This window comes from Akebia trifoliata, chromosome 10, assembly GCF_017979445.1.
Source record: "Akebia trifoliata isolate Shusen 1 chromosome 10, ASM1797944v1, whole genome shotgun sequence".
Classification (NCBI taxonomy): Eukaryota; Viridiplantae; Streptophyta; class Magnoliopsida; order Ranunculales; family Lardizabalaceae; genus Akebia; species Akebia trifoliata.
Window position 1 is genome coordinate 20969678 of NC_141384.1, and position 22285 is coordinate 20991962.

Here is a 22285-nt window from a genome sequence, read left to right on the forward strand (position 1 = left end):
TTAATTGCATGGCTGTTTCATTTAGGAACAAACAAGACCTGCTGAATCTGCTAGGAGCTATGTATACCGCTGTTATTTTCTTTGGAGCCAACAATGCTTCTGCGGTGCAGTCTGTTGTGGCAATTGAGAAAACAGGCTTCTACTGTGAAAGAGCAGCAGGAATGTATTCAGCACTGCCTTATGCATTTGCTCAGGTAAACCAGTATGGATCATTCAATTGGCCAGCTAAAGGGCATAATACAGGTTGTGTTCATTCAAGACGCACCTAGATTCATCAGACGTGATCAAACTTAACCATTAAAACCTAAAATATTATCTTAATTTTAGAAAGTCAACAAGAGAGTTTTTGTTATGACCCCAACGGATACGAGCTTAACGTTCCTGCATCAAAAGCTCTTTGGGATCTTATGATCGATATGGTGAGTCGTAATTGGCTTTTGGAATTCGAGGCATTTGTTGAAGGGAGTAAGATTATCTTGATAAAAATTCGTTAGAAAGCATTTATGTTTACTTTTTATCCCTCTTCTATATGCTCATGAGTGTGGAGATGCATATTGATAAATTATATCGTGATTTTTTGTGAAATGTTAAGGATAGGAAGTGCAAGTTCCATTTAGTCAAATAGAAATTAATTTGCTTATCAAAGAAGAATATGGGCCCGGCTTTAGATTCTATTTATTTATGACGGAGGTGTCCGGACCTGTAGACTTGATTAGTAGGGGAAAGGCAATTGGCCTCTTAGAGCACAATATCTTACCCAAATCCTTTGGGTACATGCAATACCCCACAAACCACACATACCAGGTAAGCCGGGATAAATCCCTGTGAGTGGACAATGAGGGGGACTTGAAGGTTAAGTCTTATGTATTCTACCCTTCTAGGAAATTGATTGTGGAGGCTTGATGAGGACAGGGAGGGTTTATGGAATACTGTCATTTAGGCAAAATATGCATTTAATTCGCTTGGGTGGGAGAGTGGTGAGACAATATCTTCTTTTTGATATAGTATGTGGAAGGGTATACTTATGATTCTCCCAGAGTTTCAAGAAAGGGCAGGTTTTAATGTGGGAAAAGGGAGCAGAGTTGGGTTTTGGGAGGACCGTTAGTGTGGTTTGACGCCCACTAAAGCCCAATTTCCAAATCTATTCTCAATTTTATCTAAGACAAGCGTGCCCGTTTAGAATCTAATCATTTAGGTTGCGGAAAGACTTATATTGGGATTTTTGAATTATAGGGAACTTCAATGATTGGGAGGTAGAGTTAGTATCTCCTCTTATTAGTGGCACCTCTTCCACTTCCATTTATCATGTGGAAGTAGAACATTGGATTTGGTTAAGTAATCAGGATGAAGTCTTCTATGTCAAACCTTTTTACCATGCCTCGTCCAGTGTCCCCCTTTTTACTTTTCCTTTTATACTTTTCTAGGGCCAAAGGTTCCATCTAAGGTTTTTTTTTTTCTTGTGATCGTCATCTTTGGGAAAAATTTTAACCATGGAAAATTTTATTGTTTAGGGCATGATCTCTGCAAATTTTTGTTGTATGTAAAGTGTCAATGGTGAATTTATCGATCTCAATCATTTGCTAATTCAACGTGCTTTCTCTCATGAGGTTTGGTCTCATTTCATTTTCCTATTCAATTTTCATTTGTACTTTCCTAGTTCTATAGCTTCCTTGATTCATAGTTGACAGTTCGGTCTTTCGATTTAAGGAGAGGATCCTTTGGAGTTTGATTCCTTTTGCCATGTAAATTTGAAAGGAGCGGAATATCTGGGATTTTGAAGAAGAGCATCCCATACAAGAAATCATCATCTCCATTTCAAGGTTTTGGTTCTTTTGGTGTAAAGCTTTTTAGGATTTTGAGGGTCTAATTTTTTGAAGATTTTCATTTTAGGTGGGAGCTTCTCTATAAGGATCTTGACTGAATTTTTTGTTTGGGCTCCCTTTCGGAGTTTTTGTGTTTTTGTTTTATTTTTCTTCTCTAGGCTAGTCTGCTCAATCTCCTATCTTTGACTCCGCATTTTAGCTCCTAATAAATTTTTTTATAGCTACAAAAAAAGAACAAGATGTAAGCAAAATAGACGAGTGCATGGAAAATTAAAATTGAATGATCACAACCACATCCACCTTTGCATTCTGCTGTCTCCATCCTAGCCAATATTTTAGATACCAATGTCTCTAAATAATAAAGATATTGGGCGTACAACATAATACTATGGCATTAATTATAATACTCCCATACATACGATTCTGGTTGTTGGGGATGGACATTCATATTAGGCATGCAAGGGCTTGTAAAGGGTCCATAAATACGTAAAGCACATGCTTAAATGACACATGCTACTGACACTATGTTTAAATACCATTGTGTGTATATATATATATATATATATATATTATATATATATATATATATATATATAGGGAGTGGTTTGGAGGCCCTAAAGTTTACCCAGTTTTTTACCAAGTTTTTTGGTCCGTTAGATATATCTACATCCGACGTTTCGGATGAGGTAAACAATTTTAAAGTAAAAATGTTCTGTAATTACAGAACACCCCCTCTTCAGTTTTTTAATTTTTTAAAAACTCCCTCATAGTAACTCTCTTCTTCTCTCTCTGTTATACCAGATTACAGAATCCAAACGAAGAGAAAATTACATAATCCAGACGAAGAGAAAAGAATCCAAACGAAAACCTCTCTCTCTGTCTCTCAAGTTTCAGTTCGAACGGCCTTTCCCATCTCTCCCTCTCTCTCTCTCTCTCAAGTTACATTTCGAACGACCGTCAGATCTCGCCGTCTTCTTCACTCTCTTAAGTTACATTTCGAACGACCGTCAGATCTCACCGTCTTCTTCACTCTCTCAAGTTAAGTTCAGAGTCATCGTCGTCTCTCTCTCAACCCTCTCTTGCTGTCACCGTCAATCTCTCTCAAGTTCGATCGAACGGGTATTTCTTTCACTCTCAAGTTCGTTCCCGATACATTACATTCAGAATCAGAAGTGAAGTTTTGGCATGATATGAGTTGTTTGGTTCATCCTTACTTGCCACCCATGGTGGTTAGTCTATCTTTGATTGCACCATATCTCGAGGAACAATTTAATTCCGATTCTAGGCCACGGGTTCTCTGTGTTGGGGTTGGTGGTGGAGTCTTGCTTACATTCTTGCAAGCCCAATTTGGGTTTAAAGTCTTTGGGGTGGAGAGTGATGACATGGTTCTAAAGGTTGCCAAGCGATACTTCGGGTTGGTTGAAGGCGAATTACTTTGGGTTTACGTAGAAGATGGTATTAGAGTATTGGAAAAATTTGCAAGAAAGGGTATATGTGGAAATGTGGGTACTGAAGATGTAGAGGTTGATCAAAATCTGGATATTGTTGATGATCGTGATTCATCTGTCGATGTTATAATGGTTGATTTTGGACTCGAGTGATGCTAGAAATGGCCTAGGTGCCCCACCATTGGAATTTATTCGAAAACCAGTGCTTTTAACTGTTAAATTGGCTTAGTGAGAGTGGGATTCTTGTGGTGAATGTAATCCCCTTGGTCAAATCGTTTTACAATTGTTTGATTCATGAATTTAGGGAGGTTTTCGTGGAATTGTATGAAATAGATGTGGGGAGTGGTGAGAATTATGTTTTAATTGCGACTATTTCACCTATTAGAGTTGGTTTGGATGGCAATTGGAATTCGATTCTTGAGAAGTTGAAGCTGATCATTTCGGGGGAGTACATTGATCTTGTAAGGAAAATTTGATAGTGTTATTGGAAGGCGAATTACTTCGTCTTTGTGTCTGAGATGGTATTGGAGTTCTAGAAAATTTTGTAGGGAAAGATATTTGTGTGAATGGGTTCATGTATAGATTGATCTAAATGTGGATGTTTTGATGATCACAAATTCACGATTCTCGGGTTGACATTTCAAAATTGATTTGGACTCTATCTATGTTAGAAATTACCTAGACATCTCACCATGGAATTTGTTTGAAAGCCAAATTTGTTCTTTGTGTGTTTGGTATTCTTATGGTGAATGTAATTCCCTTCGATAGATCTTTGGTTTAATTCATACATTTTGGGAAGTTTTCTTAGAATTGCGTTCTTATTGCTACTTTGTCAACTATAAGGGTTGCTTCAAATGATAATGAGAATTATGTTCTTGAGAAGTTGAAGTTCGCCATTCCAAGGCTATGTTGGAATGAAACCAAGATGAACAAACATCCTATTGTACCTTGCCTATGCTTTATATCTTAAGAGAACTGGACCAGCTTTGCTATACGGCTTGAAGATTGTAAACCCAAAGAATGGGAAAAGCTTAAGATTGTTTCACAAGCTTCTGTTGTCAATTTGCATTCAATTGACTTTGGTGTAAGAAGCAAATATTCCTACTTGTGCAGAATGTGCCATTTCAGTTCATGAAGACATATTTCACAAAGAATCCTGACAATCTCACACTGAGGGTTTTTGATGGGAGAAGCTGGCCTGCCCAATTATTTTTCTGATGGTTGGGCTGCATTTGTAAAGGAAAATAATGTTGTAGAAGGAGATGTTTGTGTCTTTGAGCTGATCACCAAAGAGGATGTTGCACTTCAAGTTTCCATTTTTTTGAGTTGTCAGAGATGTGGCATTTGACCTACAAAGTACAATTCCCCACCAAAGAACTCCTTCTGTGCAGTCTGTGAAGCTTGTGTAAATATAAATTCATTAGAAAGCTTTGGGAGGGATCTTTCTGATTATCTCCACTAATAATTATTTTATTCAAGTTATAAAACTTATTTATTTATTTATTTTTAAATTGAATTGAATTTATTCGAGTTATAAAACATGTCAATATTTGAACTTAGCTTCCCATGAACTTCAGTCAGCTTTCGACTAATTTTCCAGACTATTGAAGGTAAAGAAATTTTTTGAGACTAATCATCAGCTCTGTTTAGAGTTGAAACAGAAACTGAACTAAATGGTGGATCTCCTCTTGTAAAAAATTGGGTGTTACAAGAACATTTTTTTGACAAACTATCCAATTCCTAGGATGATGCTAAGTAAAAAAAGTCGTGTTGAAAAAACTTGAGTTGTAACAATTAGATAATTTATTTACTTTTATAGGTAAAAAATATATATTATATTAAAGTATACAAGGCGGTCAAGGTGACCAATCCAAAAGAAATACAACTAGACTCCATAGTTACAGCAGAGATAGTACAAACCCACTCCCATTGGAAACTCTCAACAGTAAAAGACTAAAAATAGAGAGAATAATATGCATCACTACCTGTATTTGTTCTAAAAAATCCTCTTATTCCTCTCTTTACGTATCTCCCAAAAGATTGCAAACGGGGGTAGGGCTTCATGATAATCTTTTAGAAAAAGAGAATCCTTCCCGCCATTGTTATCCATTGCAGCTCAACAAACTTCATGTAAGCAACAACAATAAGATACATTTCCAAAGAATTCTTCTATCAAACATTGGATCCAATTCCATTGGGAAACCTTAGGTTTTCTTTTGTGTGTGTTTCTGATGGGTTCAGCATTCTATGGTGTTCATTATAATGAGAAATTATGAGCTGTTGAAGGTGTCAACGTTCGTAAGGCTCGTTGAGTGTTGATACCATGAACTGGGTTCAAGACCCATTGAATCCTCCTTCACCTCTGCTGACCACTAACCGTTGCTTGCCTAGCAAACAAAAACAAAAAGAAATGATTAAGCTTTGGAAATTGGATATCAACATCTTGTCAGCAGAGGGAGACGTGGAACACAAAATCCCTTCTTCCCCTCAAAAGGTGGCAGCATCAGCATCTATATGTACAACACTATAGAAAGGTATGTGATCTATAGAGAACATTGACTGAAGTTCATCTGAAATAGTTCTTGTTGGAACAAAATTATACTCCCTAGTTACCGATGAATGAAGAGTGTAGTTCAGAAAAGACCTAGCGATGGGTGGCATTACAGCCCTGGGTCTTTTCTTCCAAGGCCACAAGAAATATCCTAATGCTGCAAAAGATACAATCAATATACCTAAATCCAGCATAGAGGAAAACTTACAAGGGCAGGAAGATCACAAAGGATAAAACGAAGAAAGAAAATCCATCAAAGATGATAAAGACCAAAAAGAAAACTATATCAGTTGGAAAGTTTGGATGTACTCATGAAAGGGAGAAACCTCAGACCACTCTGCATTCCCGTGACATTGTACACCTTTCTTAGCAGACTATTTTCTATCAGATAATTCATTTTAGGTTGGAATAAGCAAGATCCTTAGTACCATTTAGAGAAATCTCTTACGACAGTACCCGTAGAAATTTCCTACAATGGTACCCATAGGTAAATCAGATAAATAAATAAATAATTGAAGAGAATGAATAAGGTTTAGTGTACATCAATGATAACAACAATTTTGGTACATCTAAACCAAGCAAAGAATACCTGTATAGGCCCACCATATTGGCATTTAGGATGTAGAGAGAGCTTGCAAGAACGAGTATTTATTTGATCCTGCGGTCTTGCCCAAGTCATCCTTGTATATGGTTTGACGATGCTTGTTCAAGGTGGTTCTGTTCCTTTTCAGAGAAATGTGGTGATCTTGTTTTGAAACTACATCCAGATGACCATGACAGCACATCCATGCTCCTTCCCATGCATCTGAATCCATGAAACAACTTAACTATTTGTCTCTGCCTGTCTTCTTTCCTCATGAAGCTCAACCGTCAGAGATTTAGATAGACTATGAGATAGTGAATGTTGAAGTATGTCTCAGAACAGCGAGGCCATGGAATTTGATCCCAGCTTACCTATTAAAGAGAAATACCTAGGTGTTGATGCATAAATGAAACTGAAATTAGAGTTGTATTTTGACTACGGTCAACACATTTAGACAGATTTAAAAGTATAAATTTCTCAAGTAGAAACACCAAAACAATAGTATAATTGAAGAGTGAAGCTACAACAGTTAAAAGAAGGCACCTAAAAAAAATGTCTACCCAATAACATGAGTTTAAAGTGATAGCATGCTAATAATAATTATATTTCGTTTATAAAATATATCTCAGTTAATCATCATCATCATAATTCATAAGCCTTATCCCAACTAAATGGGGTTGGCAACACAAATCGTGTTCCTCTACTCAATTCTATCTAGAGCCTGTCTTCTAAGACAGAATTCTTCAAATCACTCCTCACTACTTCAGTCCCCGTCCCTTTTTGGCCTCCCCTCACCTTTTAGAGCCTTCAAACCATATGATCCTTCGTACTACTGTTGTGTTGTGTTAGGTAACAAGGACACAGGCATGTGTGTCAAAGTGTCTAACACGAGTAAGGGGTGTTTGATATGCATCCTTTGAGAAGGCAAAAATGCCGATTGTATTAATGTATTGTAGTATATTTTATCTATACTAAATAAAATAAGAAAATTAAAATAAATAAAAAAATCTATACAGAACCACCTAATAAAAGTGAATTTCTAATATTGAATGCTATAATGCTTTCCAAAGTTTTCATTGCAAAGTAACAAGCAAGATAGAGATAATAGGATGAGAATTTCCAGCATGCTACAACCTTAGCTGCAAGTATCTTCTACTTGATGTTTTCCCTCACTTCATAATTTTGTTCCTGCTCCTACTTAGCGACCTTGGACCTCCTATTGTCTGTTACTTCTACAATGACCATATTTTATCCAATATTCCAGTTTTAACACCTCTAATTTTTGTTGTTTGAAGTTTTGCTCTAACAATTTTTCTTTGATAAGGAAAGAAATTGTACAAAAGAAAAAGAAAATTTAGGGAATAGATTTCCCTTTAGTTCTACTCCTAAACACTACAAGAGAAGATGAACATCCCAAAGAGTTTTGCCTTTGGCTCCAAAATGGCCCAGGGGACCATTGATGCGAAAGAGGGATTCTGTAACAACTACAACCCCCCCTCCAAAAAAAAAAAAAAAAACCTAATTTCTTTCAAATCGTTTAAGTTTCAAAAAAAACCCATCCACATTATCTTTCAAGTTCAACAACTACAATAAATAAAAAACCCAATCGATTTTCCTAAGACTCTAGAGTGAAAGAAATACCCATTCGATCGAACTTGAGAGAGATTGACGGTGACGGCGACGACGAGAGAGGGTTGAGAGAGAGATGACGATGGCTCCGAACTTAACTTGAGAGAGTAAAGAAGACGGTGAGATCTGACGGTCGTTCGAAATGTAACTTGAGAGAGAGAGAGAGAGGGAGAGATGGGAGGGGTCGTTTGAACTGAAACTTGAGAGAGAGAGAGAGAGAGAGAGAGAGAGAGAGAGAGAGAGAGAGAGAGAGAGAGAGAGGTTTTTGTTTGGATTCTTTTCTCTTCGTTTGGATTCTGTAATTTGGTATAACAGAGAGAGAAGAAGAGAGTTAATATGAGGGAGTTTTAAAAAAATTAAAAAACTGATTTACTTTAAAATCGTTTACTTGTCCGAACCGTCGGATGTAGATATATCTAACGGACTAAAAAACTTGGTAAGAAACTGGGCAAACTTTAGGGCCTCCGAACTGCTCCCATATATATATATATATATATATATATATAGGGAAATGTTCAGCACCCTAAGTTTTACCACACACTTTAACAAACGTTTTTTGTCCTACATGGGTTAGAAGTTTTGGAATGGGCTGATTTTTGGTGAGGATGATCTCTATGATTAGAAGATCATCCTCCCCAAAAATCAGCCCATTCCAAAATGTTTAGCCCCATGTTTACAAGTTGAAAAATCGTGGACCGTCCATTTTTTATAAATCATTTTTGATGGGGTTAGAAGTTTTGGAATGAGCTGATTTTTGGTGAGGATGATCTCCTCACCATAGAGATCATCCTCATCAAAAATCAGCCCATTCCAAAACTTCTAACCCATGTAGGACAAAACGCGTTTGTTAAAGTGTGTGGTAAAACTTAGGGTGCCGAACGGGACCCATATATATATATATATATATATGCATGTATTTTTTTTCTTCTGATTTTTAATAATAAAATACTTATATTTTTAGTTTTTATTTAACTGATTAGTACATAAATGATTAAATGAAGTGCCAACACGTTCAGAATACTAATTATATAATGCATTGGATAAGGGAATTTGGTGGAATGATGAAGTTTAGATGGCTTTTGAAGAAAAAAAATGTGATCTTTTATGAGACTTGACAAATGAATAGAAATGGAGAGAACTTAACAAGATAATGCTAAAAAAGGCAAAAGGACTGGTAAGTGACATCTGCAAGCTGATACAAATTAGAGAAAAGGAAATTGAAAACGGACATCATGTTAGATGCACTAATGGAGAGGATGATAGGCTTGGTTAAATATGATGAGATGAAGGAAATGTGGTGGGATTATTTCAGAAATTATTATATGAAGACTAGACAAGCAACTTAAGAACTAGGAGTCTAGAGGAAACTAAAGAGCACACATAGTATGGCAACAACTCAAAATTCAATCGATGTGACATTTTAAACCTTGCATGGAACAACTCAAAATTCATTGGCAAACAAATGGTCCCTTTATGTATATTGTTTGCTTAGGATGTAGTATTAGTTGGTGAGGTTAGTGAGGGAGTCAACACAATATATGAGCATAGCAGAGATGAGGATCCTGAGATAAATGAGTGGAAAGAGAGAAAAATTAGAGATGGAGGCACTTGTGAAAATGTAGTAGTACTTTTAAAAAAAAAGAAAATGTAGTAGTAGCCCCAATATGCAATAAATTAATAGAAAGTCGATTGAGATGGTTTGATCATGAATGACAAACACTGATTACATCCCCAATTAGAATGAACATGTAAATTAGGGTTCTAAAAGAACGAGAGGAAGAAACAGAAAGACATGGATTGACATAACAAGAGTGAATATGAACACAGAATTGAATAGAGGCAAAATGTTTGTTTAGTGGTCCCCAAATTTTTGGGATAAGGTTTTGGTGGTGGTGAAGATAAATTGTAAATAATATTATTATTAGATAATCATTTTTTATTTATGCTAATGAATTAGTAGTTTGTAATTTTTGGGATAAGGTTTTGGTGGTGGTGAAGATAAAGTTATCTGTTGTCCTTCATCTTCGGGATCAGATATTGGAATGTGGACTTGTCCCAAGTATTGGTACATTCAATCCCATTTTGAATGCCATGCTTCAAAGAAGTGAGTTGTGGGAAGTCATCCTGATATTGAAAGAGATGTACATAATTGGATGTAAACCCAACATGGTTTCTTTTGCTATTCTAAACCATGCAAAGTCAGTAGGCAAGATGAAGAGATTCCCTGTTGCCACGAAGAGTCTTAAGTTTGTGCTGAGTGACAATTGTGTAAGGGAGACACATCTAGGAGATATGATGGACTAAAACACCAAGAGAATTTTGACCATATTCCTCAGGCTATAAATAGTTGAATCCTGCTATATTGGACTGGGGTTGGTATCTGTAAAGCTGTGAAGAAGATGTGTGACCCATAAAACTGGTATGAAGTATAGATTTTAAACTCTTTTATTAACTTTTTTAATTTTAGGATATTTATGATAAATATATAAATTCTGTGCAACTTCTCTAGTTAGTCTCAATCTTCATATTATTGTTTTTTAATTTTATGACACATGCACGTTGTGGTCTAGTTTCTTCAATTCCTTTCTCATGATAGATCATATTGTGGTCATTGATTCAATGATGGATGTACTCTATGTGGATATAAGGCCTTTGAATCCCTTCCCAATTTGGGATTGGGATTTTTCTGTTTTTCTAAATTTCTAATAAACATATATATATATATATATATATATATATGGGTCGCGTTATTACGACCCCCTTTGCGACACACCTTTTTGTCTTATATGGGCAAAAATGTTTGGAATGGGCTGATTTTTTGTGAGGATGATCTCTGTGATGAGGGGATCATCCTGGCAAAAAATCATCCCATTCCAAAACTTCTAACCCCATCAAAATTGATTTGCAAAAATTGGACGGTCTATAATTTTTCAACAAAAATCGGATGGTCTAGAAGTTTTGGAATGGGATGATTTTTTGCCAGGATGATCCCCTCATCACGGAGATCATCCTCACAAAAAATCAGCCCATTCCAAACATTTTTACCCATATAAGACAAAAAGGTGTGTCGCAAAGGGGGTCGTAATGGGGGTCGTAATAACGCGACCCTATATATATAGGGTCCCGTTCAGCACCCTAAGCTTTACCACACACTTTAACAAACGCGTTTTGTCTTACATGGGTTAGAAGTTTTGGAATGGGCTGATTTTTGGTGAGGATGATCTCTATGGTGAGGAGATCATCCTCACCAAAAATCAGCTCATTCCAAAACTTCTAACCCCATCAAAAATGGTTTACAAAAAATGGACGGTCCACGATTTTTCAACGTGTAAACATGGGGATAAACATTTCGGAATGGGCTGATTTTTGGGGAGGATGATCTTCTAATCATAGAGATCATCCTCACCAAAAATCAGCCCATTCCAAAACTTCTAACCCATGTAGGACAAAAAACGTTTGTTAAAGTGTGTGGTAAAACTTAGGGTGCTGAACATTCCCATATATATATATATATATATATATTTTTTTTTTGCTTCATTTTTTTTCTTCCATAATTGGTTATAAAGGAATGAGAGGAATAACAAGAAGCACTGCTCTGAGGTAGTGAGTGTGGTTATGAGCACACTTATATTTACTAAAAAAATTGACTTAGATTAAATGAAGGAGTGAGATCTGTCCGGCCGACCCCTGAAATTTTGAGATAAAGCTTTGATGATGTTTATCTTCCATGATTTGTTTTAGTTCTTCCCTACCACCGATATGGTTTTTGGGTCGATTTGGATGATTTCTTCTTCCTTCCATAATGGACTTCTATAAGAACGTTAGGCTTTGATGATTATGACTTTTCTTACATAAACTTACTGAGTAAACTAAACTTTTGTCTTTTGATAGAGCTGAGTATTGAGAGAGCAATCCTAATCTAGTTCTTGAAATCAGATCGGGCAAAGAGCACCGGTTTGGATATAGAAGAGATTGCTGATCAGTTGTGTTTAAGATCGAACTTGTATGTAATGGAATTTCATGGAAGGACAGGCAATTAGGACTTACCTCTAGTAAATCACTCAACAATATGATGCTGAGTTTTTTCTCTCCATAATTTGTGTCTCTATCAAGTTCCTATATGCGAAAATAGTCAGAAAGAGAGAAAAAGATATATTCATGATAATAATAGGATTTTGGAGGAATATATAGTTTATGGATGACACTTTTATAATCACCCCTTAAGTTGCCTAATTTACAATAGTGACAAGCTACTTTATAATAATCAACCATATCTATCCATGCATATCTCCTTTCATCTCTCTCAAAAAGCAAGTTTTGTTTTTTCGTCGGGATATTTAAAACGTCCAAAATTCCAATCCATATGTTGATTTTCGATAAAAGTAGTATCTATTTGCTTACCCAAAACAAAATAAAAAAATCGTATCCATTAAAAAGTTCTTGCCACAATATCTTTAGAAGGGTGACCATATTAAATTTGCATCTAAATAAAGCTCTCATGTTAAGCAATGTGAAAAATTCCTATAATACCCTTAGGAACTTGATGTTTTACAACGTAGAATGGTATACACAAAACTAGAATAGCAATTCTACCTATCCATTTACCTTCTACTACAATTTTTATATTACTTGTGTATAAAAATCTCTTATTATTCAGAAAGCCTCCATTAATAAAAAATAAAATTAAACGTGAATAAACAAACTAAGAACTCCATGACTTAAGAAACACATGCATCGCTTGTGCATTCCCGCCTAGCAATTTTGTAGTCGTTTTTCTATCCTAAGAAAAGTACATCATTCAAATAAAGTTTTTGATTAAGGTTTATGGAGATGGCAGGTTAATTTTCGTGTTATAAGAATCAATGCCTATCTATGTGTTTTCTTCCATTCATGGTTTCCTTCTATTTTCTAACCGTCTCAAGTAGGAATTTTGGAATACTGACAGGCTGGTGGAGCAACTCTGATTGCTCCAATTGTCAAATGCTGGTGACGCAGATTTTATCTAATTTATCTAAAGAAGCAGCAGCAACTTCACAAGATCAATGGGCACTATGGGTGTGTCTTTACATCCATGGCTTACCTATTGGTGAAACACTTGGAAACAGTTTCCTGCTTCAAGTATTACAGCCCATAAACCTGAAAATGTTTCTTGCAAAAGATAAAGAGCTCGTCCTCAGTTTAAAGCAAGAAAAGTTATTTGGTACTTACTTATCCCTAGCATCTTCACTATGTGTTTGCCTTCCTTATGGAATATACTATGCGGAATGAGAAATATAAAACTAACCTTACCGATACATATCGGCAGCTGAATTCGTGCAATCCTTCACATCTTTCAACATTGGTCAACAAACTTTAAGAAGATCTTAGAATTCCTTACAATAAATCTAGAGCCCATCTAGCTACCTTAGAAAGAGACAAGTATGGCATCTCCAACTGGGAACTCTTCAAGGCATGTTTTTCTCAGGAGTGGATGTTAATGAAGCGGAATTCGTTCGTATACATATTCAAAACTACCCAGATAACAATCATCTATATATTTGCTATGACAGTGTTCTTGAGAACAAAGATGAAACATGGTCAAGTAGCTGACGGAGGAAAATATTATGGAGCATTGTTTTTTAGTCTGATTAATGTGATGTTTAATGGAATGGCAGAGCTTGCAATGACTGTTTTAAGGCTTCCTGTGTATTATAAACAGGGAGATTTGTTGTTTTACCCTGCATGGGCTTTTGGGTTACCAATTTGGCTCCTCAGAATCCTCTTCTCAGTTATGGAAGTAGGGATATGGGTCATTCTTACGTATTACACGATTGGGTTTGCTCCCACTGCCAACAGGTAAATGTTATGGTCCTTCATATGACATACCATACAAGTGTATTCTTTTCATTCAATTATGTTTTTGTGGAGTCAATAATCATTGAAATCTGATGATGGCATATGATCCAAAGTATTATGTTTTGACATTTCTCAACACATTCAAGTTTTTCCGGCAGTTCTTGGCATTCGTTGGTGTACGCCAGGTAGCACTCTATTTCGGTTCATTGCAACAATAGGAAGAACAGACGTATTTGCAAACATACTTGGTATGTTCACCCTGCTACTGGCTTTTGTGCTTGGAGGCTTCATCATTGCAAAAGGTTTGCAGTTTTTTCTTCACTTCAGATATTTTGGTTGAACTAAGCTCTTGTTTGTACCAATGTGACACAAGAGAGTGGTAGGTCCTATTTGATATTAGGTAAATAAAGAATTCTTTCATGTGATTCTAAACAGCTTTTTTTTTTCTATTCTTGAAGATGATATTGTTCCATGGATGAAATGGGGATATTATGCTTCTCCTATGATGTATGGACAGAACGCCTTAGCCATCAATGGATTTCTTGATAAAAGATGGAGCACTGTAAGATCTCCTTATAGTTTGACAATGATTTTCTCATTTTTTTCATTTGAATAAACCATCATTTTATCATTTGTTATATACATACATCTTTTAAGCTTTTGTAGACCAAGCATTTTTCATTCTTTTGAGAGAAGTCATTATCCACAGTTGACTGTGGTTTTGTTTATCTGATACAGCCCATCATTGACCCCAGCATTTCTGAATCCACAGTTGGAAAGATGCTTTTGAGAGCCAGAGGCATGTTCGTGCAAGAGTATTGGTATTGGATATGTATCGGAGCACTCTTCGGATTTTCTCTTCTTTTTAATGCTTGTTTTATCGCAGCTTTAACTCATTTGAGTCGTAAGTCACTACCCTGATTTACTAAATTTGGTTTCTGCCATGAAATAAGAAACCTATGCTAAATATTTTCCTACAACTGAATTGTAGCTTTTAGTGGCTCTAAAGCTATAATCATGGATAAGTATGATGGCAAGAAGAGAATGGTGAAGTCATCCACCAATGGAGAACATAGTTCAAAGACTACAGAAATCAGTTCAGCATCCACTACTCCAATGTCTGAAGGTTTGAGATTCACCATCCATCTTTTGTTGTTTGAAGGTTTGAGTATAATTTGAAGTTTTATCTGACATTTGATCACAAGATTATCAGAAACAGATGGTAAAACCAAAGTTGGAGTCCTTCCTAAATCCCAACAATGATAATAGATTTAAACGAAATATTTATCCATTTCGTCCTTTGCCCGGCTTACAGTGCACAATCGCTACTATTTATAATTTTATGACAAAATTAAAGTCATCAGAAAATGGGTTGTTTAATATATTGTCAATGAAGCGAAGGCCCCTTAATCAAGTCTAATTTGTAGCGAACTGCACATTAAAAGCTTCCTGATCAATTGCAACATGGGTAAATTGAAAAAACTATCGTAGTTTTTGCATTTGATTTCTGCAATACTACCTATACTACATTGTTCTTTTGGTTTTTTTGATATTGTGGCATAAATTAAAAGAAACAGAATCTTGGCTACTGAAGTTGAATATTGCCGAAGGCCAGTGGCTAGGCTAGAGTTGTAGTAGTGTTTGAAGGGCAATGACACTCTCCTTCCCTCAATCTACCATGAAATCCTTAAATTGTGGTCTTTTCAATGGCTAGATAATCCTTTGATATTCTTTTCCTTTTTCTCATAACTAAAAAGGAAGAGGTTTGTAATCGAAGCGCGACTTAATCCAAACATCTTCTTCTGTCAAAGCAGTGCTAGAGCCAGACCTTGTACAGTACCATTTGCTCACCTTTCCTCATTTTTCTCACAGTGAGCTTCTGAATTTCTTAATCAATCACTAAAAGAGCTGAGATTTGGTGACAATAGATAAAGGATCTGATTCTCCCATTATCCATTCGAAGTTAGGTTTCAAAGATTGATTGACTAGCGTGCAGACCTTTTTCAATTCTGGATGATTTTCATGCTTAATGTAAGACTTCCGTTGAAATTTATTATGAACTTTTCTTCTAAAAGTGTTGTCTTTGAAGTCTTTGCAGTTAGTTTTCCTCTTTGGTATATATGTGCTCATTTGGTCATCTTACAGAACTTCAAGCCACAAGCTTTTGACCTTTTTTTTTTGTGATAAATCTTACTTTTTACTGATTCAGAATTTATTTATGAGTTGTAGTTTAAGAATGTTACTGTGGCTCTAATCCGTAAATTCTTTTTGTTTCCTCAGGTTTGAATAAAGCAGCAAGTTGTATTCTACTTCGTCGCGACATCATGATTGGTTTTGGAACTCTGCAACACTACATCAATGGAAAGCTCCTATGGTATAGGTCACATGTTCCTGTACGCAGATGGTGCGGATGACGAGGCTATTATGGTCACTTTGGCTCAGAGAGAAATAACCTGAGTCGTGCTGGAGTGACCTCAGGATTGGACCTCATATCACATCTTGATGTGAAAGTGGATAGGAACCATAGACGATTTTTCACTCATATGTCGAGGAAAAGCATCTATGGTTCCCATACACTTTCACATTAGGGTGTGCATTTGTGAGGTCCAATCTTGAGGTCACTTCAGCATTATTCACGACCTTTATAATCTGTTAGGTCTCCTCACCTTTTTTGTGCTTTCTATATAGCTGTATTTTAATTTTGCTCTTGGGTTTGTTGTTGTCTTTTGGTTTGTTTTAGTTTTTGTTTGATAATTATTCTCAGCCATTATAGCCTGTTTGTTAAACAGAGCTGTTGTTGGTACCCCAACTTTTACTAATTTCAACTCAATTACAAATAATGCAAATAAGTTAATGGTTGAGAATTAAGTAAGAGTTGGGGTGAGACACTCTTGGGGTTTTTTTTGTTGCTAGACCAAACGATGTTGAGATTATGATTTGGGCCAAACCTTGGTAATGTTGGAAGAGTGTGTTTTAATCTCTAATTTGGGTGTGATAAATAATTTAAGAAATTTTTAGCGTGTAATAAGTAAAAGTTTGGGTGTTAATGGAAGTTCTCTTGTTAAATTGAACAAGGTGTTTGTGCCTTGATTTTGGTTTCAGCTGCCAACAAATTGAACAAGAGAGGCCTTGCCGGGATGATTGAAGGATGCTACCGACTTGGTTTGTAACTGTCTCTTCCAGGTAAAAGCTGCCCAGCCGCCCCTTAGAGACTTGTCGAGGAGGCTCGACTAAGTAAAATCTCATTTTCCTCCTGTAGAATCATCACTTGCTGGTAGTGATAGAGGTGATTGATGGGGTCCGTGTTCCATGGAACACATGCTGAGCTTTGGCATGTTGAAATTCCTTGATATGCCTGGTTGCATGATCTCTTTGATAAATGGAGTGATTTAGAAATTTTGCATGGTAAGGAACGTCTTTTAATCCACTGATCTGTACCTTCCGGAGGTGAGCTGTTCTGCCTTCTCTTTATTTTTTGAGAAGCTTGTCAACTTCATCCCTTCCAATAGCATCCACGTTTGCATGATCGACCTAAGGATCTTACTCTAGTATTCAACCGCCTTATCGTTTTTGCAACACCTATCTTGCTAGTGATTACTCTCCTTGTGGCCGATGTCTTATGAGACTTGGGTGGTATTTTGGTACTTCATGTTGCCCCCAAGTTGCATGAAAGTTTACTTTAAGTAGGTTTGGCCTAACTCGTCCCCTGGTTGCTTCTGTGTGCATCGACGAAGGGAAAAGCTCTCTTGGAGTCAGAGTGGCCAATACTCTTGGGCATGCTGTCACCATTAGCGTTATCAAGGTTGGTTGGACGGTATTTGTAGATACCCTATATTTACGACTGTCTAATTTGACAATTCGTCATCCGTTTGCAATGGATCCCTAATAATGAGCGTATAGTAAATGCAAGAGACAAAAATTTGTGAGGAGTCCTTTTTAATTTCTTTTCCTAGTCTTACTCCATTATCTTTTTTCAAAATGTACAACTTAGAAATTATGTATGCTTAGGATTGTCGCGTATTTACACTCGACATGGAAAGCACGTACGTTCAGGATTGCCACACGTTTCAATGACTTAGAGACCTCGCGATGTTTGAGAAAATAAGACTTTGAGATGTAGAAAGAGTTACATTGTGATCAGATGAAACCGTTCACCAAATTTGAGAAAAATTAATTAAATGATAAAAAAAATACCCCTTGTGAGTCCCACACTTTTAGAATGTTTCAGAAATACTTTCATTGTTCTTGAAATGTTCGAGTTGAACGAGATAAAATCGGTGAAAATGGAAAATTTTACGAATAATTGTAAAAATAACCAAAATGTGCTTTAAGGTTCAACTTTCATTTAAAGACATTGATTCTTAGGAAAATATGATTAAAAATAAATTTTCGACAATATTTATGCACATTGAGAAAATTTGAGGTTGTACTTTAATATTTTTCAAGTTAAATGCAAATATCTTCTTTTACAAATATTTGATTCATAAACCACATTTTGCATTAGAAACTAGGCTCACAGAGCTATCTAACATTATATCACATGACTCCTAAATCTTTTCTAATTGGTATAGATTTATCCGAGAAGTCGAGGCAAAAGTTTAAGATTGTACCTTGATACCCTCCTAGTTTAACGCGAATATCTCCTTATAGAAAAATTCGATTCACGAACCGCTTTTTGCGTTAGAAACTAGATTCATAGAAATTTCTAACGATATATTGCATGGCTTCTAATTCTTTTCCAATCTATACATATTTATTTGAAAAGTCAAGGCAAAATTCCATGTTGCACTTTGACACACCAACAATCTACTTCTTTTTCTTCTTCTTATTTTCTTATTTATCTTAACCCAATTGGACTCAAAACGATAGCTATTAAACCCATTTAAAACTCCCATAATCTTCAGTTTTTGTGCCCAAGCAACTTGTTTGGCAAATTTTGAAGGGACCTCGACAATCGGACATCATGGTAAGTTTTCATTTTTTTTTTTTTTCTTAATTTTAATTTTTAATTGAATCAACTTGATTAAAAGAAAAGTATATTTCAAAAACAAGTAATACAAAAATAAAAAAATCTATTTCAAAAAAACTTGGTGAGTCAACTCGTCAATTTTTTCTAACTTATGATTCAAGATTTCAAAAAAATTCGAACTATGTTTGGTTTGATCCCAAAATAGATCTAGGGTACGTAGGCAAGCTGGGAAATCATTCTGGGCCTGATCACAACAAAATCTTTTTTTTAATCAATTAATTAATTTATTTTATTTACGAGTTGACTCGGTAAGATTTTTTAGTTTAATTTGATTATCTCAATTTGACTTTGATTGAGGTCTTTTCTATTTGACCTAGAGTTGACTTTGACTTAGGTCTCCTAAGTTTTACTTTGTGCTTGACTTTGACCGTAGTATTCTGGTTGACTTTAGGTTTGACCTAGGTAGCTTGGACCTTGACTATAGTTTCCCATTTGACTTTAGGACCTTTGACTTTAGTGTTATCCCATTGACCGTAAGATAGTCTCGGATTACAGTAGAGACCGATCATTTCAATCGGGCGGATTCGATGCCTAATACCTTTTGAAACCAATAATTTGATCCCTTATTCATTGACTCTATTGTAGATCAACCCGAATTCCATTCGGAGTCATTTTATGATTCCTAGACCTAAGTTAGGTGGTGACTCCTAGAAATCGGATCCGCTTCACATAATCAAGTGGATCAAGAGCATTTTTAGTATCTTGCTCTACTGTTGGTTGAAGTTTTTATGGTTGGAGGGTCGTTTGTGCTTATAAGAATGCCCTTAACAAGGCATTCTCATGTTGCAAGCTCAACATCTGATCTCATTGCTCTATTAGAATCTGCTAGAGCTCCCTTAGTTGTGTGTGAAGACTGAGTGAACGTGGCTTGGTAGAGCCAGACTGACCATATCCACTGGAATGTACTATAAGGGCCCTAAAACATGCAGTGAGTTGTCCATTTATCTACTAGTAGAATTCGTTTTTCATGTGGTAAGAAAAATTTTCACGACAAGTTTCCCATGGATGATGTTATAAGTGTGGAGAGCTTTTCGAGTTTCCACCCCTCGAGATGAGTTTCATACCTTGAAGATGATCTCAGTCTTGCCCAGGAGGCATTTCTTCAACTCTTTTTGACTTTGTATGGTAGAAGGAAGAGGCCCCGGTGTAGTGCTTGTCAAAGATCCTCTAAATATTTAATTAGTAAATGGTATGAATTAGAGAAAATCAAGATTGAGAAGTGGGGAAGAAGATGAACAATAAAGTTGTAGAGATGTTCTTTCTATTTTTAGGATTACTTACATTAATTTTTCAAATTCTTTTTCAACCTTTTGGAGGGGATTTTAGTCACAATTTTCAAGACAGGTGTCACCACATGGTTAATCCAGATCGGATGTCACTTGAGATCATATATGGACAAAGGTTTGTTGACTTACTTTGGGATTTGTGTCCCCATGCTTCATTAATGCACCCAATTGAGTTTGATTAGTAGTATCTCAACATATTTAATGCTGAGTTGATATGATTTCATTGTTTGGGTGTGTGAGTTAGAAAATGTCTTAATCTCTCTTTTATTTTAATAAGTACCTGTAAATATTGCATTAAATGAGATACATTTAACTTTAAGGAAACCTCGCACCATCATTTAAAGTTGTCTTATTAGATTAGAGACTTTGAGACTGAATTGATAGACTTACCGCGAACTGATAAACTTGTTGATATGTGAATTTTTTTATGCTTTTAAGTGGATCACCTTGGCATATGAGCGTCTGTTCTACTCTCTCTAACTTCTATGTTATTGTAGAAGTATCTCTATTGCTTGATTTGTATCGTGCTTCATAGGAACATGGTACAAAGGGGCGGGTCTTTGCTTTTCTTTCTAGTTACTCTCAATTTGGATCAAGTACTAAGCTTGATAAATTCCTATGACAATATGATGTTCTTACATGCTCATAGGTTTGGTGATGGTGACGATGATGACAATGATGAGAAGAAGATAATGATGATGAGGGCATCAAGTTCATTTTCTATTAATCCATAAGAGAAAGTTGAGGAAGGTATGTCATCGACAATGATGACACTGATGGCGATGGTGATGATGATGAGGGCATTTCTATTAATCCATAAGAGAAGGTTAAGGAAGGTATGTCATCGGTTTGAAATCACAAGGAGATATCTCAAATATTAACAAAATCTTGAGTGTTTAAAATCATAAGAAGGTATCTCAAGTATTCACAAAACCTTGAGGGTTTAAAGCACCATGCATCATATGTAAGGATTGTTCTACATTTTCAAAAATTCAATCAATATTTTTTTTGAACTTGATCAAAGGTATTGAAAATTGATGGCTACCAAACTCCCAAATTTAAAACTAATATTAAACTTTAAAATTAACTTCATTTTTTAAAATTCTTAGAATTTTGTCCTTTATAACCTTGTGTCATCAGATTATCCTGTTTTTGGATACCACAAATTGATGCGGTTAGGATCTCTAAAATTACAGTCATGGTAAAATCTTGGTTTATTCAATCATCAAGGACTCCCAAGCACACAAATTATCTATAATTCTAATATAATAATCTAATCCTTTTTTCGAGTACATCCAAAGCAAGAGACCTGTTGTCGAGAGCTTCCATTCGATTGCTAAATTCGTTGCTCAGGTTGTTTCTTTTTTGTTCATTGGTATGATTATACAGTTCTTCAGAGGATGGAAATAAATTGCGTCCAATAGGATTTGATCCACATCAAACATGTAGAAGTAACAAATTAACTCACCAACTTGAATTTTATGATGTGTATCCCCACTCGAAGGTTTGCGGGGTAACAAACTTGATGAAGTAAGGTTTGGTGGGTAATAAGTTTGATAAAGTAAGGTTTCCCTTAGAGTTGTCAGAACTCCAAGGGAGTTTTTGTAATAAAATGCAACTAACGTCTGCCAGTTAAATCTCTTAGGGTATGTTTGATTGCATGGAAAGTCACTTTCCATGGAATTTGAAATCAATGGAAAATTAGTTGTGGAAAATAGGTAAGGTTGGAAAATCAAATTCCATTGTTTGATTTGACTTGGATAAAATCATGGAAAAAATAAGAAGAGGAGAAGGAGGATGTGGCGACGACGACGGCGGTGGTTGCTACGACGACGATGGTGGAGGCGGTAGCGGTGACGACGACGACGGTGGCGGCGGCGACGATGAAGGTAAGTGAGGAAAATGGGGGGAGAACTTGGTGGTGGTGGTGGCGGAGGAGGTGAGGGATGGAGAAGAAGAAAAATAAGAAGAGAGAGAGAGAAGGTGGTCGGAGACGGAGCCGACGGCGATGGTGACGACGACGGCAAGGTAAGTGTAATGGTGGTGGTGGTGGTGGTAGTGGTGGTGGTAGGGAATAATTGATGATGGAAAACATGGGTGG

General features: G+C 36.1%; 1 protein-coding gene across 7 annotated transcripts; it reads left to right on the plus strand.

Annotated features, from left to right (window-relative positions):
• The first annotated feature begins 51 nt into the window (after nucleotides 1-51).
• On the plus strand, nucleotides 52-18132 carry LOC147393247 (ABC transporter G family member 39-like). Of its 7 annotated transcripts, none has more exons than XM_086456161.1 (9): nucleotides 55-194; nucleotides 12980-13234; nucleotides 13340-13869; nucleotides 14028-14171; nucleotides 14328-14431; nucleotides 14608-14773; nucleotides 14861-14995; nucleotides 16150-16273; nucleotides 16972-18130. In XM_086456161.1, exons 4-9 carry the CDS (start codon nucleotides 14120-14122, stop codon nucleotides 17012-17014), a joined length of 624 nt encoding a protein of 207 aa, XP_086312287.1. In that variant the 5' UTR covers nucleotides 55-194; nucleotides 12980-13234; nucleotides 13340-13869; nucleotides 14028-14119; the 3' UTR covers nucleotides 17015-18130. The 7 variants fall into 7 exon arrangements, with proteins under 7 accessions (XP_086312285.1, XP_086312287.1, XP_086312290.1 ...); XM_086456164.1 differs by having other exon boundaries at nucleotides 13733-13869; XM_086456159.1 differs by having other exon boundaries at nucleotides 52-419; nucleotides 12980-13869.
• The last annotated feature ends 4153 nt before the right edge of the window (nucleotides 18133-22285 follow it).

Excerpts from the sequence above, each read along its gene's own strand:
- LOC147393247 (XM_086456159.1), top strand. The coding sequence starts at position 14,120 with ATGTTCACCCTGCTACTGGCTTTTGTGCTTGGAGGCTTCATCATTGCA. Across the intron at positions 14,774-14,860 it reads AGCTTTAACTCATTTGAGTC|CTTTTAGTGGCTCTAAAGCT; the intron begins GTAAGTCACTAC and ends ACTGAATTGTAG. Across the intron at positions 16,274-16,971 it reads CATGTTCCTGTACGCAGATG|CTGCCAACAAATTGAACAAG; the intron begins GTGCGGATGACG and ends TTTTGGTTTCAG.